The following is a 17,569-nucleotide window of genomic DNA, read 5'->3' as shown; positions in this document are numbered from 1 at the left end:
TTACTTTTTATTTATTTATTTAAAGGAAGGAGAAGAGAAATTTGTTATTCTGAACTTGAGTCAAGCTAATTCGAGGATCGGTTAAACCCCAAGTTAATGGGGAACATAATTAATGTAGTTAAAGAAATTAATGTTTTTTTTTAATTTATTAGAAGTTTTTACGCCGAGATAACATTGCACTGTATAATATGGGTATCTCTCTTAACTCGCCAAATTGGTGAAAATAACTGTAGTCGAGAAAACATAAATCCAAGACCTCCCACTCCTCGTATAAGTGAAAAAATTAATAAAATCACCACTTCATGATTGGCATTAATATTCATTTTTTAAGCAATATATTATATAACATTATATTATAACTAAAGTTAATAGAAAATTATATATAAAAATTAAACACGACTACCATATTCTTATATATGATTCATGTTATCGGCGAGAATCTTATAATATTATTCTTTCACTTTTAATCTTTTATCCATTTTTAATAAATTTAGATTTATTTTTCACATATATGCTTTTTCTTTGTGCTTGTCGTTATACTTCGTCTCTATATTTGGAGTTTTTTATTCCAGTTATTGCGAGGGTTTATTCTTTTATAAGAAGGTTTATTGTTAAATAAACATATGATATTTAATTTTATTTAGTTGAAAACTTTAAATCTTAATTTGTAAGTTTAAATCTTTAATTAATAGAGCCGGATAGTGTGACGTGTTTTTTTATTAATATTAGTGATGCATAATAATAAAAATTCATGTGTTCCACATATATTGCGAGTTTTTGAAAGAACAACGTAGCTGCAATGATGTAAAGAAATTATTATTTTGTTGACATACTAATTATTACTATAAAAATTTATATATTTTTTTATGAGATCATCTTTAAGCCGGAAAAAGGTTAAAAGATGAATGAACTTTTATCTGATTGGTACGAAAGCATTGTTATTAATGAATTATATTTTTTTAAAAAATAAACCACGATTATGATAAAATTTAAAATAACAAACAATGGACTGTCTTCTCAAAAAACAAAACAAATGATGGGCTGTTGGGATAGATTAGAGAACAATAAAAGTCCAGTAGTAATGGTACATTAAGATGTACGGTCCAATAGAGCAATGGAAATGGGTGGGCTCCGGCCACATTTGTTGTATTTGAACCGATTCGAATTCGGATTTGCCAATTGTTGGAGTTACCCGATCCGTTTCCTTCTCTGCCTAAAACCCCAAATCCTCAGAATCACCGAAAAACCCAAATTACAGCAGTGTCAGTAGTAGGAGGAGCAGCCATGAAGAAGCTCATTTTTTCTCAAGGTCGCCGCGACCACCTCTTCAAGGCCTCCTCTCCTTTTCCATCATTCCATAGGTGGCTTTCCTCTGATTCAAATCAATCTGGGTCAATCCAACCAGTCTCTTATCATGTAAAGCCTAAAGACCCAACACCTCCAAACGAAAATGGAGCTCCTCAAGAACACCACGACCAACAACAAGAATTTCGTACAAGACCTCGAGAATTACCTAATCAGGGACCCTGGACGGGTTTGACGCGGGAGGAAATCCGATACGTCAAGGATGGGCCGTCAATTTCTCCAGTTTCGTATCCAGTACGGGTTGCGCCCTTACCGGAGGATAGGGTTGCTGTTGAAGACGAAGGAAAAATTGCAGCGGAGGGGGATGAGATGGAGAGAGAGAGTAGGAGGATTGAGGTTGAGAACCGGTCGAAATGGTTATTTAGGATTGTGGAAGAAGAGGAGCAAGTAGCAGCGCCTTTTCCTAAGTTGATCAAGCCTGAGAAGAAGGAAAAGAAACCTCTTTTTGATTTGATGGACGCTCTGAGGCAAGTCAAGGTCAGTCTATAAATATATATAAATGCATTTTCTTTTATGTTTATGTTGGTGTTGATTTCTTGCTCATTTCAATAGTAACCATTTTTGTTAAATCATTTCTGGCACTCGCTAATTTTTTCTTGCTATTTCTAGTAATTGTTCAGGCCAGTGCAAGGACTACCTTTGATGAGACTGTTGAAGCGCATGTAAGATTAGGCATTGCCAAATCTCGTTCTGACCTGGTACGTGTCTATTCATCTTTACAGACGGTTCTCTTATTCTATGCTTCTTTTTGCCATTGAATTACAATTTAAACTAGATTCATTATGATCTTTAGGGAACTATTACATTTAGAAAACCTGCAAATGTTTGAAAGAATAAATGATTTTTGATTCTATTTCATCATTGATTTGCTTTAAAATAGATGTTATTTTTATGTATTTTTTTAAGACTATGAGATGTAGAACTGTCTCCTCAAATTAACTTGTTTGTAGGTTTATTGTCCTTAGATGATTAATAGTAACGGTTTCAGTGATTATGTTCTCTACTTCTCTGCATAAGTTGGTCTTCTAAATCAGTTTCTCATTGATTTTAATGTTATATTTTCTTGGAAACCAAGAAGAATTTTCTGAGTGCACCATTATTGTGGTTCCTTTTCTTTTGTTTTGATGGGCGTATTACAAATTAAGGGGGATTTACTCCTCCACCTAAGTCTCCATACACAGTGAGGGTCCAATTAAATCCTAGGTCTTTGGTAAGACACCGAGATTTTTGATCGAGCTAGTTGAACTTGGAAGGTTCAATACTTTGTATGATTCATTCTTTTTTGAAAAGAAGGTTCAATTTAAACTTATGCCATCTTTGTTGGAGTGCAGATTGTTCGTGGTACCTTGACTCTACCTCATGGTGGGAAGAAAGTAAATTTTCAGACTTATCATCCTGTTTCTGACTTTGGAAACTTGTATTTTGTTTGGCTAATCTGATAGCCGCTCCATTTTTCAGGCTCTTAGGATCGCTGTTTTTGCTGAAGGGACAGATGCAGATGATGCCAGAGCTGCGGGAGCTGATGTTGTTGGTGGTGTTGAACTTATTGATGAGATTTCACGTAAGAAACATAATCTTATTATTCTGTGGCACACTTGTAGAAGACGAATAATAATAGGAAACCTAAACCTAGTGTTACAAAGCACTTTTTTATTTTTTGTGAAAAGTTTCCTTTTAAAGTTTGGAGTAAAAGCCATTCTTTTATTTTGGATTGAAAAGTTGTTCGTCTTATCAAATGATTCTTCTAATCCAATACGACTGTTGGTTATCCTTTATGTCACTCTCTCTCTTGCTTGCCATCATCGTTGTTCATCCTGTTGATTCATCATTTTCACCGCATTATAATTCTTTCCCAACAGAAGTTTGAAAAATGTCTAACAGAGTTGCTACCTTCTTTTATCTTTTAATTCTTTCTATTATTTCTTGAGATGTGATCACTCAGCTTAGGTATTATATTTATAAGATTTGGATTTGACACCAGACCACATATCCATGCAGGTGCTGGCAAGATTGATGTTGATAAATGTTTCGCGACCGTTCAAATGTATCCCCGTATAGCGAAGGTTTTGATCTTTTAAAAAGGGTTCATAAATTTTCTGTTTAGTCAATAATGATACTATTTCCTCTAATGGGTTTTTCCTTTTTTTTTTTTTTTGCTTTTTTTTTTTTTTTCAGCTAGCAAGGGTCCTTAATCGTTATGGACTGATGCCAGATTCTAAAGTGAGTTTGTTAATTTTATCTCATTTACGCTCTTATCATTACACGATTTTGCGTTTTTTTCACTTTTACTCATCCTGTGTAGCAAGGAACTGTTGTCAGTGATGTTTCGAAGGCTGTAAAAGATGCAAAAAAGGATCAAATTAAATTTAAAATGGACAAAACATCTATTGTGCATGTAGGACTTGGAAAGGTAATGGTATCTTGATCTCAACCATAATGCATTATATTAAGATGATGTTTGCTGCAACCTTTATTTTTTAAGAATTCTACAATTCTGTCGTGTTTGCAATATTATCCACAGGTGAGTTTCACAGAGGAGTCTTTACGCGAGAATGTTGGTGCATTTATGAATGCACTTTTACAAGCAAAGCCTGCTGGCTTAAAGAAGAGTAAGTTTCCTATCTTATACGAATGATTGCTGCATTAGCAACTCATAGGCTAAAAAGAAACTAGTTGAAAGTCCATATGTTCATTTATCAATACTATTCAAGGATGCAAATGCTGGACTGGCGATTTTTATCCCAATCACTAGTGTGACAGCTTAATTTTATCCAGTATCCCTGAACTTATGCCCCTTCCCCTTTATTGTCCCTAATCTTCAAAACGTCCCATAAAAATTAACAACCTTTTAAATTTGGAACTATAAAAGCATTTACCCATATGACCAGTCACTTTTTACTGGATTGCTTCATTGGATTGTACAATCAGAAAAATTGACACAAAATCTATGAAATATTTTTTGCTAATTTGATAATCCAACAAAACAATTTGGCAAAAGATTTACCGGTTATATGAGTAAATGATTTTAGTGTTACAAATTTAAAGCTTAGTAATTGTTTTATGGGACATTTTGAAGATTAGGGACGATGAAGGAAAAAGGGTATAAATTGAGGGACGATGGGTAATTATGCCCTAGTTTGACTGATAATAAAATGGCCAATTGAATTTGAAGTTTTGCCTTTCAATTTTACCAATAATATTAGCAACTTTTTGAGTGTTAGTGCAAGTTTATGTTCATCCTCTGTCTTCAACTTTACATGGACATTTGTTAACTTATAGGGGACGTGTAGTGGCATGCTGATAGTTTCTTCAGCTGTAAAGTAGACATACTAGCTTTTATTGCTTTTATTAGAGTTTTTAGACTTCGGTTTTATCTTCCTTTGTTCTTCTTCTTCTTCTTTTGGATGGTTGTTTGCATGGTAAGTGTATTCTAGAAATCATGTGACATTTTATTTTGTATCTACGTATGTAGGACCTGTTTTGTCCAAATGAAGTCAACATATGTCATAGGCTAAAACTGATTGGCAATCAGATTTAAGGATATATTTAATCTCAATTGAAGATTGGGCTAAAGCAGACACGGTAACTAAAATTTTGAATTTTTCAATAAATTAGGCGATGGAAATAAAATTTTAGTTCAGTCCTATCTGCTGTTTGCACCTCCTTTTTTTTTTTTTTTTTTTTTAGTTTAGAATCATGTGCATGAATGAAAAGGAAAAAGAAAGAAAAGTGTCCTCGGCACAAAATTCTTCCCTATTGTGGGCTTTGGGAAGTTAGACCTGTTTCTTTATATCTCTTATTAGACCCTTTCAATTCTTCTGTCCTCCAAATCATAGTGAAATTAATGAATTTAATTTGGTTACTACAGTATGATGCCTAAGAGTACAGAGGCATGACAATGAACTGCTTGATTCCAGAATGGCTTTGGAATAAATTTTCTGGCTACCAACTTTGAGGATAACAGAAAGGATTATTCAAAAATGCAATTCAAATAAGTGTTCAAAGAGCTAATATAAATATATTGTGCATAATCCAAGGTACTCGCAAAGCCAATTATATTGGATTGATCATCAACTGTGGAAAGATATGTAAAAAGCTATTTGCTGCTTTATTGCAAAAACTATAGATTTGATTGTTTTGCATAATCTATTACAAACTTGGGTATTGTAGAATTTTCACTTCAAGTGGACTCCAGCTTTCATACCAGTTAGTATCTACTCCTTGAGATTTGACTTCTTTGTTGACCAGCTTTTGCTTGTATTAGGTACATATAATAAATACATGATTGTAACAGTTTTAACATCAGAACTCAGAAGGCCAATGACTGTTTGACAAACCAACCTAAAAAATGGAATAGTTGTGACTCAGATTTCTGCCTGACCAAGAGCCACACATTTTAGATTTTTAACAATTACTTTCCCTCATTTCTTGCAGCTTCAAAGTATGCTGGGTATGTGAACAGCTTCCATATATGCAGCACGGTAGGGTTTTGACTCTTTTCTATATACTTCTGGATGACTTCTTGATATATTCACAACCGATAGTAGATATAATAAGAATTCTGAAATTATTATACTTGTCTGTGCTAGGAGATCAAATTATTACTTTGGAATTTCACCTTTAATGCTATTTCCGATGATATTTTTCTTATATAACTTAAATGTTAGGTTTCTTGCGACTAAGGTTTTGTTAACTTAAGACTTCCATGCCACTCTGTGCCAAAAATAGGGTAGGATGATCCTATGTTATAACTTGAAATGAAAAATTAAACTGCCATATTAAGTGAACATAAGTTAATAGGTGAAGAACTGGAAATCATTATTGATAACTCACAGCCTAGGTTAATAAAACCAATTGATTTGTTTGTTGTATTACAAATTCAGAGGGATCTCGAAGTAGTAGAAATTTAAAAGAATCCGGAAGATGGTTTGCCTATCCCAATGGAGCTAGAATTTACAAAAACCCAGTTAAATTTCTTCACATTTGATGCTTATGTTTTGAATTTATTTTGCATTTGGATGGAAGTAATGAGGGACCTGGATGCAATTTTTAGGTTTCATTTTACAAATGGTTTAGTTGATTAGATTAATAGGTCTTGAGAACTTAATTTGGGGTGGATTGGAAATCACGCCTTTCTATTGTGATATACATTTCAATAAAGATTGCTATGCATAGTTATGAATGAATCTTTTTTGATTAATTTAATCAGTAAATAGAAACTTACATCATCAAATAAAAGCCATTTCATATTCTCTACCTAAATTTGACATTTGCTTACAGGTCTCTTTGGATGTGTGTGTGTAGTGTGGGTTCTGCTTCTTCACTTAGTTAACACTATATATTATATTTCACAAGTTCATAATTTGCATGTATTTTTCCACTTTTAAGCAATTTGTTTCATTTACTGTGGACAGATGGGACCAGGGTTCCCCGTTTCAATACAGTCATTATCCAAAGCTGCAGATAACTACAGCAAAGTAAACCTCAAGTCTTGACGATGGTTCCAGCAAAATTCTGGCTTCTCTGTCTCTCTGTATCTTCCCTTTAAGCAGTAGCAATAGTATAAAGTAAAAACAGTTGGTCAGCAGCTAGTTTTATTCTAGGAGTATTAATCCATTTTTGCTCTCCTTATATTTGTTATCCGAAGCAAATGCTAGAGCCTGTTTGTCTTTTTTGATTTTTGAACACCGATGTTCTTTATAAGTGCAATGCCAAGACTAATAACCACTGATTTGCTTGAACAATCATGGAAAGTTCAACCAGTTTCCGTTTGTTTCACTGGTTTATAGTTTCCCTTCCATTTTATTTATTTATGAGCTGTAGCTGACTTAGAAAGGGGCACATGCCTTGAGCAAGCAAAGAGGCATGCCTCTCTTCTTAAACAAACAAGCTGAAAGGCAGCAGGTAGGTACAGGTAGTATAGCTTCTTCGGTTTGGTAGTGTTGATAAATCTCACAGAAGGTACTCTTCTAACTTTAAATGCTCATAATGTTTGATATCAGTAGAAAGCTAGTTATGACGTATATCTAACTCCAACTAGTTATTTGTTTTGCAAAAATATACTGGCATCTTATTAAAATTAAACATTGTTCAAACCATTTCTTGTAGTAAAAATAACCCGACGTAGACGAGCAACGGTTGGAATTCCTTGCACAGGACCGAGCCACTTACAATCTGAGTAAGTTGGTTATGCGTTGAGGAAAGCACCCAACGGCGGAACTATAAAATATAGAAAATATTTTAGTTGTACTAACATCAAATATATATTTTGCCTATGAAAATTAAAAATCCTAAAAAAAAATATTGTTTCTAACTTGGAGAGGTGTACAATGTTATCAAAATTTATAATTTTAGAGGCACAATAGATTTTTTTTATAAAATTTAAGATGCTACGAGATTTTTTGCAAAATATATTTAATTAAATTTATTTGTTCTTACAGTATAGACATCATTATTAAAGTTGTTATCATATATTCAAATAATATAAATATAAATAGATATTGAAACCTGAATAACCAGGTTTCATGTGGATCAAATTTCAATGCTAATAAAGTTGAATCATAAATTAAATGAACCAATAGAAAAATCTTTTTTTTTTTTAAATGAAAAAAAAAAAAAAGCAAATGGAATATCTTAGGGTTCATTCTGCAAACTCCTTTTAAACTTTCAAGCTGGATGGAAGTTGACATCCACATTATGAAACCCTAATGCCCTGGAGTGAATTCCACAATACAACACATGGATAAGGTTTAATAACATAAGCTAATTGGTTTTATACATTTTAGTAAAAGAAAATCATATTTATGTTATTAATAATATTTTTATTCAAATTCAAGCTAGACAAAAATACTCTTTAAAAAATTAATCTTTCAAATGGAGTCGGAGTCGCCGCCCTGATAAAATCCGAAATTATAATGACACTAAGCATATGGAACCTAGATAATAAAATTATCACATATTCCAGCTGAAGAAGAAGGTCCCTTCTTATCTTTTAATTGAGGTTCATGGCCAGAAGACAATAATGAGAGCAAGTTCAGAGACAGCAATCTGAAGATAGAAATATAATGCAGAGATTTGAGTATTTCTCTTTCTTTCTCACTTACTTTGTGACAGTCCAAAATCTAAAAATTATAACAAGGACAGTGACAAAACCAAAAGGTGGGGTATTTGTTAAAAGTCCAATTTGATTGCAGAAAAATATCAGAGCAGAGCAGAGAAGAGCAGAGACCCTTAAAAGATTCCTCAGCCATACAGACTTCTTTAGCTTTCTTTGCAGTGTAATCTATCACATGGCAAGTGGCCATCCATTGGAATTAAAAGGGGAAAAATTAGTGTGCAAAGATGTTTGAAAAAAAAAAAAAAGTATTCCTTTTGGTCCCATTCATATTGTTGGACCATCACCCATCAAATTAATTAATTAATTAATAATCTTGATGTTTAATTTTTCTAATATATAAATATTATTGTTGAAGACAATAAAGAAATATTTGAATCTAGATCATCTAACCTTTTTAAATCAATTGAATGAAGAAAATTATGGATAGGTTGTTCCTTTCTTATTTTAAAGCATTTTGATTATCTTCTTTTATCTCCTCACGAAAATCTTTAGAAAAAACAAACGATTCAAAACATGTCATATTTATGCGAGACATGAGAAAGATAAATATATTACATTTCTCGTATTTTTTACAAAAAAAAAAAAAGTTATTTTCATAGCTCGAATCTATAATTTCCGTAATTACAAATTGATTAATTTTATCATTATAATAAAATAACAAATTTCACTTTTTATATCTAAATTCTATATATGAATTAAAGAATAGTTTTATTATTGCAAAAGATAAGTTAAAAAAACTGAAATTTAGTCAATTAAGCATAAGAACATGCGGTCTTAAATTTAAGCCTTCTGGACCATAAGAATTTTTATCAATTTGATAATCTTCATCTTATTTCGATCCATCGAGCATCCCAATTAAAAAAAAAACAGAATTAACATCAGGAACAATTTAAATTTATAAATAGATTTGATCCCATCTCACCAATAGTTAAAATGTAAACTATGAGTTAAATCATAATGGAAGAGATTTTCTTAATTTAATTGCAAATTTCTTTGCCTCAATTACTCTCTAATAGCCCAAATTCTAAGGATAATATTTTAATAATTCTGCAAGTAAAAAATTGAGGAACATATATAACTTAGGATTCTTAGTATTAGACATGGTATATTTTTAATATACTTTTACTTACCAATGTTGGACATGCTACCCACTTATGTACCTCATTCAATTCCATAGTGTTAGGGTTTTTAAATAGCAATCAATATGGTTATTTGACTCTTAAAATTAAAACTTTATTTTATTTATGGTATCTTAGATGAAAGACAACATCACAAATAATTATTCATACCTATAATTTTTTTAATGAGATCAACTAATGTTTCATTGCACATTTATCATATCAAATAGGATCAAGCTATGTATATGAAAATATTAAATGGTTAATTAATTTAATTATGTAACTAAATCAATCATGCATGACAAAGTACTTTCTTCCCAATGAATCATAACAATTTATATACTTCAAATTATCTTTTATCTCTTTCATAAATTAACAAAATGATAGAGGAGGCATAAATGTAGTCCATGTATATGTCTAAACAATAATTAGAATAGAACTTATGATTTTGATCGGATAAAATAACAAAGTAAAAGGATAGAAAATGAACTTTTATCCTTTACTTATGAAGTATTGATAATTATATATATTTCACATTTTATAATAAGAAAGTATTATTATTACCGAATCAAAATCAGATCAGTTTTGCTTGAAAATAAGATATCAGTTTTGAACATATAAGAGGTATGAGAGGACCAATGGACCGAAATAATATTATAAGTTATATAGTTAAAGGTAGCCTGAGGACTCGAACTTGAAATATTTCGTTTCCTACATCTTCTACGAGAAATTAAAAACTAATCAAATTTCACATGATTGACAGCACTAATAGTTTGATCTAAAAAAAAATTTGGTACGGTGGGTGTGTGAATAATGAACGGACCATATGCCAATTGCAAAACTTTATCCAACTAAAGAGAGCCTTCCATAATTAGAGTTTGATTAGAAGTGGGTCATTTCTTTGTCTCCTGAAGATTTCTGGTTTGTGGTATAAGATAAGGCGCAACTGATGCTAGCATAGCTAATCTTTTACATGATTATTTTTAACCGATCACTAAATTAACAAACTTTCATATGTTGATTATTGATTTATATCCCTTCAAGGCCCTCAAATTGAGAAGACATAAATAAAATAATATTGGCCACTAAATTGGAAATAACAGGATGACTTTGACATTTGAGTCTCACTGACATAGCCTTGCTTTCCCGTATTCTTTAGAAAAATTTCTGTCGTCTTTGTCTTGGTGGTTCAGCCATGACATCCACAAGTTCATGGTTACCTTACCACCATTTTTTCCCCCCAAAAAATATAAAGCTATATCTATATATTACAATACTGTGATTATTAGTAGACTTAGACAGTATTCTGACAATAATATTTTAAGTAATTTTTAGTCAAAACACTAAACGTTATTTTTCATAGTGTTTAATAATATAGTATTTGAACTAATTTTTGGATGTGTATCGTTTTATAAAAAATTACCTCATGTAACATTTAATTTTTAGTATTTTATACGCTGCTATAAACAGTCAACAGCTACCAAAACAGTTAATTTAACAAACAAACTCTTAAGCTTAAACTCATTACAACGATCTTAAATCTATTGAGAAAAGCTCATAATGGATGTAAATAATTTTTTGTTATTTAAAATTAGGAAAAGAGATACAACTTAGGACCCTTTGATTCTAGTATATGGTCCCTTGTCACTAAGCTAAGGGATGATTTGCGAGGTTAGCAACAATATATATCAGGATTATGCAAAAAATTAATAATTTAAAAATGGAGATAATCTTATTTGGCAGAATATATCATTTAACATTTGAACTTTCACAAAAAAAATTTTATGGCACCATAAACGATACAACAGACTCTATGGCATCCTAAACTTCATTTTTAATAATAATTTCACACATTTTTACACTAAAAATAATAAATTTTAAGGGTTTTTGGTTTTTATATGTAAAATATTGATTTGATATTTTGTTAATACAACTTTTGAAAAAATTATTTTTCATTAATGATAAATTGTATCTCAGTGAGATGTGGTAATTAAAAACATCATTAATATATAGTCATTATTTTCACAATTTATGTATTTATTAGAATTAAATTCTTTTTACGTCACAATGAGTCCATTTTAATTTGTATTTGAAAATAACCTTTTAAATGCTTATGCATTAAAAACTGAATCTTGATTAATAAGGCCAAAAGCAAAGTTAATTGATAATTAAATTAATTTTATGATTAATTATTTATTTTCATCAAATTAAAAAGGTAGTTTTTTTTTAAATTATTCGAATTTCAACGTAAAAAATTAATTTTTGAAATATTTAAAATAATAATGTGGTTTGAAAGATGAGACATATTTACTCCTGTAGGTGAATCCCTAAATCATGTACTCCTGAAGTGCAAGTGACGAGGCCATGCAAATTTTGGCTTCTCAAACTACGGGTTCTTGATTTTCGAATTTATATATTTTAAATTTTCTGTCTAAAGTTAAAGGATCAATTTTAATATGATTGATTAAAAAATTCATTTATTACTTAGAGTTTATTTGGTATAAATCTATAAAATCTTATAAAAATATATTTACAAATCCTTCTCTTAGTAAATTTTTTATTAAGGTATTACATATGATTTTTTTTTTCAACAGCAAATCAGTAGTATAATCAAAATCTTTAAAAATAAAGGAAAATGTTTAAATATTAATCTCTTAGTAAACGTGATTTGGTAATAATAATAATAGCGTAGGATAACAATACGCGTAGAAGGAAACATGCCCACCTGTTTCATGGTTAGCAGCTGAGCAGACTATTATTGTCCTCCCTATAACCAACTCTCCGGAGGCCGGTTTTAGTCCCAAAAGCTCTCTTCTCTTCACTGTCTCTTTTATTGCTTTCTCTTTCTCTTCTCTCATTTTGTCAAACAAACAAACAAACAGACAAACAACCTTCTCATCTTATTAGACGACTCAGTCTTTGAACACTACTATTCATCTTCAGTTATATTGCATTATTAATTGCCTCATTTATCTGTTGAAACCAAAGCTTATTAGCATATATGGTTATATTAAACTGTAGGTCCTTATCTTCAACCTCCACTTATACCCAGATCAGAAATTTCCTTTTTCAAACCCTTAGATTTCAGTTTCACATTCTTTCTTGTCCATTAAAAGCATTTTCTTCAATTTCTAATACATTGTTTCCATTTTCATGGTGTACATAGTCTTGGTTAGATTTTCTTTCATCTGGATAACTATTCTTGACATGATTAAAAATTTCTTTCTCTTTTATTTTAATTCTTGTAATTAATTTTATTATTAGAGTTTTAAAATGTTTTTCTTGTTTTCTTGAGTATCTGTCAATACATTATTAGTTTTCTTGGTTTCTTGAAAATTTTTCTCAAGAAATTAACTACGAGAGCTTGAATGTTTTCTTGAAAAGTTTTCAAGAAATTGTTAGAGTTTTGAGAGTTTTTTTCTCCTCCCAAGAATTCGGTGCTTTCTTGAAGGGTTATCAAGAAACTATTAGAGTTTGATTGTTTTTCCAATTTTCTTGAAAATTTTTCTAGAAATGGCAGTAGAACTCTGTTCAGATAATAATTCTACTGGAATTAGTCCAAGAATTTCATTTTCTCATGATTTATGCTTATCAGACATTGTTCCTGTAGAACGACACCCTCTACGATCAAACTCATCATTAGGAAGCATTGATTTCGATTTCTGTGTTCGTAAAAGCTTTGATCAAGAATCATCTTCAGCAGACGAGCTTTTCTCTAATGGAAAGATTCTTGCAACAGAAATCAAGAAAAAGACCAAACAAAACAATCTTCCCTCACACCATCCACACCCCGAAGGCGAAGAAACTTCAAGTAATGATAATAACAACAGTTTAAAGAAAGAAAAGAAAGTTGGAAGTGAAGAAGGAGAAGAGAATATTATTAAGCAAAGCAATAGTAGTAGTAATAATAATTCAAAGTCATTTTGGCGGTTTAAAAGAAGTAGTAGTTTGAATTGTGTAAGTGGTTATGGAAGAAGTTTATGTCCTTTGCCACTATTATCAAGAAGTAATTCTACAGGGTCTACTGCACCTACTGGTGTCAAAAGGGTACCATTATCGAAGGACAATTCTTCTAATCACAAGCACAATAAACAAGCATTATTCTTGAAGCCACAGTCATCATCAACCAGTCATCAAAAGCCTCCATTGAAGAAGAATTATGGATCTTATGGCAATGGAAGTGTTCGTGTTAATCCTGTGTTGAATGTTAATCCTGTGCTGAATGTTCCATCTGGGAATTTATTTGGGTTAGGTTCAATCTTTGGGAAAGAGAAGAACCACAAGAAGAAGTGATTGAATAATCATTTGCTCTAGTAAAAGAAAAATTAGGTCTTCAATTTGCAGATTTAAATTTATTAGCCTAAATTTGATTATTTGTGGGTTTCTTTAATTACTTTTAAGAAGTTTTGTTAATTTTCTTGATTTTATTATTTACCCTACATGAGTTATACTGAGGAGGGAAAAAAGAAAGTAAAGAGAAAGAGTGAGTTTGAAGACAAAGAGACATTGAAAGGTGGATAGATGAATGGATGGAGGGACCTGGCGATAATATAATTTCAAGGCACATGCTTTGAAGCACAAAATGACAGGTAACAATTGCTTTCAAGGTTGTCTTTTTCTGTATCTTTGCCTTTCGATGATATATGTATCTTAATTAATTTTCTCACACATGGTGATATATATATCTGGTGTACATAATTTTGATTTTCTTTTTTCTCAGTGTTTCACTTTATACAATCTTAAAAAGATTGAGGGTATTGGCTAATACGTGGGATGTTTCGCTATTTTCTCTGATTTGGATTGAATATGATTTGATAGATGTTTTATATATCTTTTATTTTCTTTGAATTTTCAAATTCCACATAGTTGCAATTGTAAATTATTTGAACACAAATCCCATTAACATAAACCCATGTTTTGTTTTGATTCTGAATTTAAAAAATGTGTGCAGCATATCTGAAATTATATATACTTTTTAAGTGTAAAAGGCATAATTTGGAAATTTAAAAGCCATTTTTAGGAGAGTTTTACCAATTCTGGCATGAAAATAAAATTCAAAATTCATCGATTTAAAATTTATAAGTTTGAATAAAACTCAAAAATAAATATTCATTCCTTTCTATTTTTTTTTTTTTTTTGGTTAAATTACCTAGTATCTGGCACCGCCGACTAATCCGAATCCAGGTTTTGCAGAGGCCATTATAGGAGCGGCCCTCCTAACTCAATTTTCTCCGATCACAATACTAGGGTTTGAACCCATTTCTTCTCATTTTGTTTGGATAGTTTGATAAAATACATATATTAATAATTCAGTTAATAAAAATCAATTTGCCTTTTTTTTACCCTGAATTTATTAAGACATTAATAAAAGTCATTTATTTAATGAAAATTAAATTATAAAAGTTAGTACAGAAAAAATAATTATTTAAGTATATAAATTTAGAAATTTTATAAATATTTTGGAATATTCAAAAAATGAATAATAAGCAAATAAAATGAGAGCGGAAGAAGTATATATTTAGCTAATTGAAACAATAAATTTCATTTAAATTCAAATTTGAAGTTTAAATTAATAAATCCAAACACAACGCTTAAGTATGCCTTAAACATTATGAGTATACGAGTAAAAATAAATCTTGAGTTCTCACGAGTAACAAAAAAAAATAATCTAAAATTTTATTTGTAATTGATGGTCCCTAAAATATTATATAGCTAAGTTATATACGAGCTATAAAAACCTAAATAGGAAATAATTAAAAAAATCAAAATAGAAATTTAAAAATTATAAAGTATATACTTAGAAAATAAGAAAAATAAACTTAAACTATTTAGGAAACGCTTATTAGGAAAAAATAATTAAAGAAAACAGTCGAAAAAAACTTAATTTTATTCTCAAAAAAAATAAAATTAACTTCAAATTGACAACTTGAACTCTTCTACTTTAATAAAAAAAAAAATTTGTTTAAATAAAGTCATTGACTATAAATAGCTAATTCTAATACTCATTCTTGGAACTTTCAACTCATTAAAAATATTTATTAATAATTAATTAATAATAAATATTTTTTCTCTTTCAAAAAAAAATATTTATTAATAATTAATTAATATTTAAAATCCTCACCCTCAGATTTGTGGGTGATGCTCCACATTCAAATTGAACAATTTGATTATCTAATAAGTTTTCTTTCACTACTGTCAATATATATATACTTTTCAATTTCTTGCAACATAATCCCTTTTTCAAAATTTTAATTGGCTTTTCTTCATCAATTTCTCATTTTATATAACATGTTCAATTTCATCATCTACATTCACTGCTTTTTTCTTGATAAAAATGTTGAGCGTCCGCCCTGCAACCAACCCCGAGTATATGCTTCAACAGAAATTACATAGGGGTATTTGATATAATAGAAACCTCTGGTAAAATGCTCGGCCGTAACCCAACAGATAATGATTGTCATTCTCCAATTTGTCTTATAATAATTTAATCTTGGACTTTAATATTATTTTCTATGTATCATCAATTCTTTGAAATATTTTGAACCACCAATTTCAATTCCCTTTTACATTTTCTTCGATTAATTCCCGTTTTACAAAAACATTTTAGACACTAGATAAACTTTCTTCAATTAATTATTGAAGATATAACTTTCAATAATTTTTTTATGTATTTATTAAACTTCTTACCTAAATAATAAAATATATTTTCATAAGAATAAAATTTCACTAATTAATAACTTTGTTCTTTTTTTTTTACTATGAATGAATTTTACCATATTTTCATTGTTATTTAGTGCAACATTCAATAGTACTATTATCCTTGAAAACTGAAGCAAGTCTAACTTTTTTTTTCTTTTCATGCATTTATTATAATTAAAATGTAATCCTAAATTAAACAATTACTTGACTAAATTTTTTTATAAGAAGAACAATCCTAACAAGTTAGAAGTAATCATTTGCTTAATAACTCAATGATTATATTAAAAAAAAAATCAAAAGTTGAAAATTATGATAATTCTCAAATTTTAAAAAAAAAAAATTCATTCCACATGCATGGTGAGGGACAAAGAATAAGACATGAAGCTTTAATTAGTTCATGTTTGTCCTACTTCATATTTTGTGAATATGTGTATGGTATGTTGTTGGTGTATACACTCTACCATATATTGCTTCTCTTCTCCAAGTGGCAACTCACTTATCATTTCTTTTGAAAATCATTGAGTTGTGTCTTTGTAACATTGAATATTAAAAAAAAATTTCAACATGGTATTTAGTTGCAAATTTTTATCAATACGAGAAACTACTCCTTTGAAAAGACGAAAAGAAAAAATGTAAATATAAGAATTAAGGCAATTAATATCATCCTAACTCTCATATGAAAAATTATTACTAGTACCGCTGTAACTACTCTATTATAAAATATAAGTTATTTTGGGCTTCGTTTGTTTTCGTAAAATGACTTGCAGTAAAATATTTTTTATAATTTTTCGTTGTTTTGAGCATTGAGGAAAATAAGTCAACAGAAAATATTTTTCTGTTCAAAGGCAAATTAGTTCATTTTTTAAGGAAAATAACTTCTCATTTTCGAGAGAGCAAAATATTTTCTGGATATTGGCAAACTTTATAAATCTATATTTTTTAATTTATTAATCATTATAGTAAACTACCACCAGCTACTATTTACCGCCGGCTGCCACCAACGGCTTTCATAATTAAATTTTTTTTTTGCATTCTTTTCATATTTAACAATAAAATTTTGAAATTATAAAATTTCTATTATTATTAATATTTTTTATGGTCTTATGAGATAAAAGATTTTAATTTTTCTAACTAATTTTTCAAGTTACAATCAAACAATGGAAAATAAGTCATTTAAAAAATATTTTTAAAGGAAAATATTTTCTATAAAAATATTTTTCAGCAATTTATTTTCCTGCAAGTTATTTTACGGTAATAAATGAAGCTTTAG

At 29.7% G+C, this 17,569-nt stretch overlaps 2 protein-coding genes across 3 annotated transcripts; both read left to right on the top strand.

Annotated features, from left to right (window-relative positions):
- The first annotated feature begins 1,206 nt into the window (after positions 1–1,206).
- On the top strand, positions 1,207–7,143 carry LOC105638741 (Ribosomal protein L1p/L10e family). 2 transcript variants are annotated; one of them, XR_016320583.1, is made up of 11 exons: positions 1,207–1,842; positions 1,986–2,063; positions 2,697–2,738; positions 2,824–2,926; positions 3,364–3,428; positions 3,541–3,585; positions 3,668–3,775; positions 3,887–3,974; positions 4,838–4,947; positions 5,800–5,846; positions 6,780–7,143. XR_016320583.1 is itself a non-coding variant. In XM_012222600.4 (10 exons), exons 1-10 carry the CDS (start codon positions 1,285–1,287, stop codon positions 6,858–6,860), a joined length of 1,215 nt encoding a protein of 404 aa, XP_012077990.3. In that variant the 5' UTR covers positions 1,210–1,284; the 3' UTR covers positions 6,861–7,143. The 2 variants fall into 2 exon arrangements, 1 of the variants encoding a protein (XP_012077990.3); XM_012222600.4 differs by lacking the exon at positions 4,838–4,947 and having other exon boundaries at positions 1,210–1,842.
- A 5,208-nt stretch (positions 7,144–12,351) lies between these two features.
- Positions 12,352–14,428, top strand: LOC105638742 (membrane-associated kinase regulator). The gene has a single exon (XM_012222601.4). It carries the CDS (start codon positions 13,114–13,116, stop codon positions 13,891–13,893), a length of 780 nt encoding a protein of 259 aa, XP_012077991.1. The 5' UTR covers positions 12,352–13,113; the 3' UTR covers positions 13,894–14,428.
- Positions 14,429–17,569: the final 3,141 nt, after the last annotated feature.

This window comes from Jatropha curcas, chromosome 4, assembly GCF_041381405.1.
Source record: "Jatropha curcas cultivar XTBG-Jc1 chromosome 4, XTBG_Jcur_1.0, whole genome shotgun sequence".
NCBI classification, from domain to species: domain Eukaryota; kingdom Viridiplantae; phylum Streptophyta; class Magnoliopsida; order Malpighiales; family Euphorbiaceae; genus Jatropha; species Jatropha curcas.
Note: the sequence above shows the minus strand (reverse complement) of the source record. Positions and strands in the feature narration are given on the sequence as shown.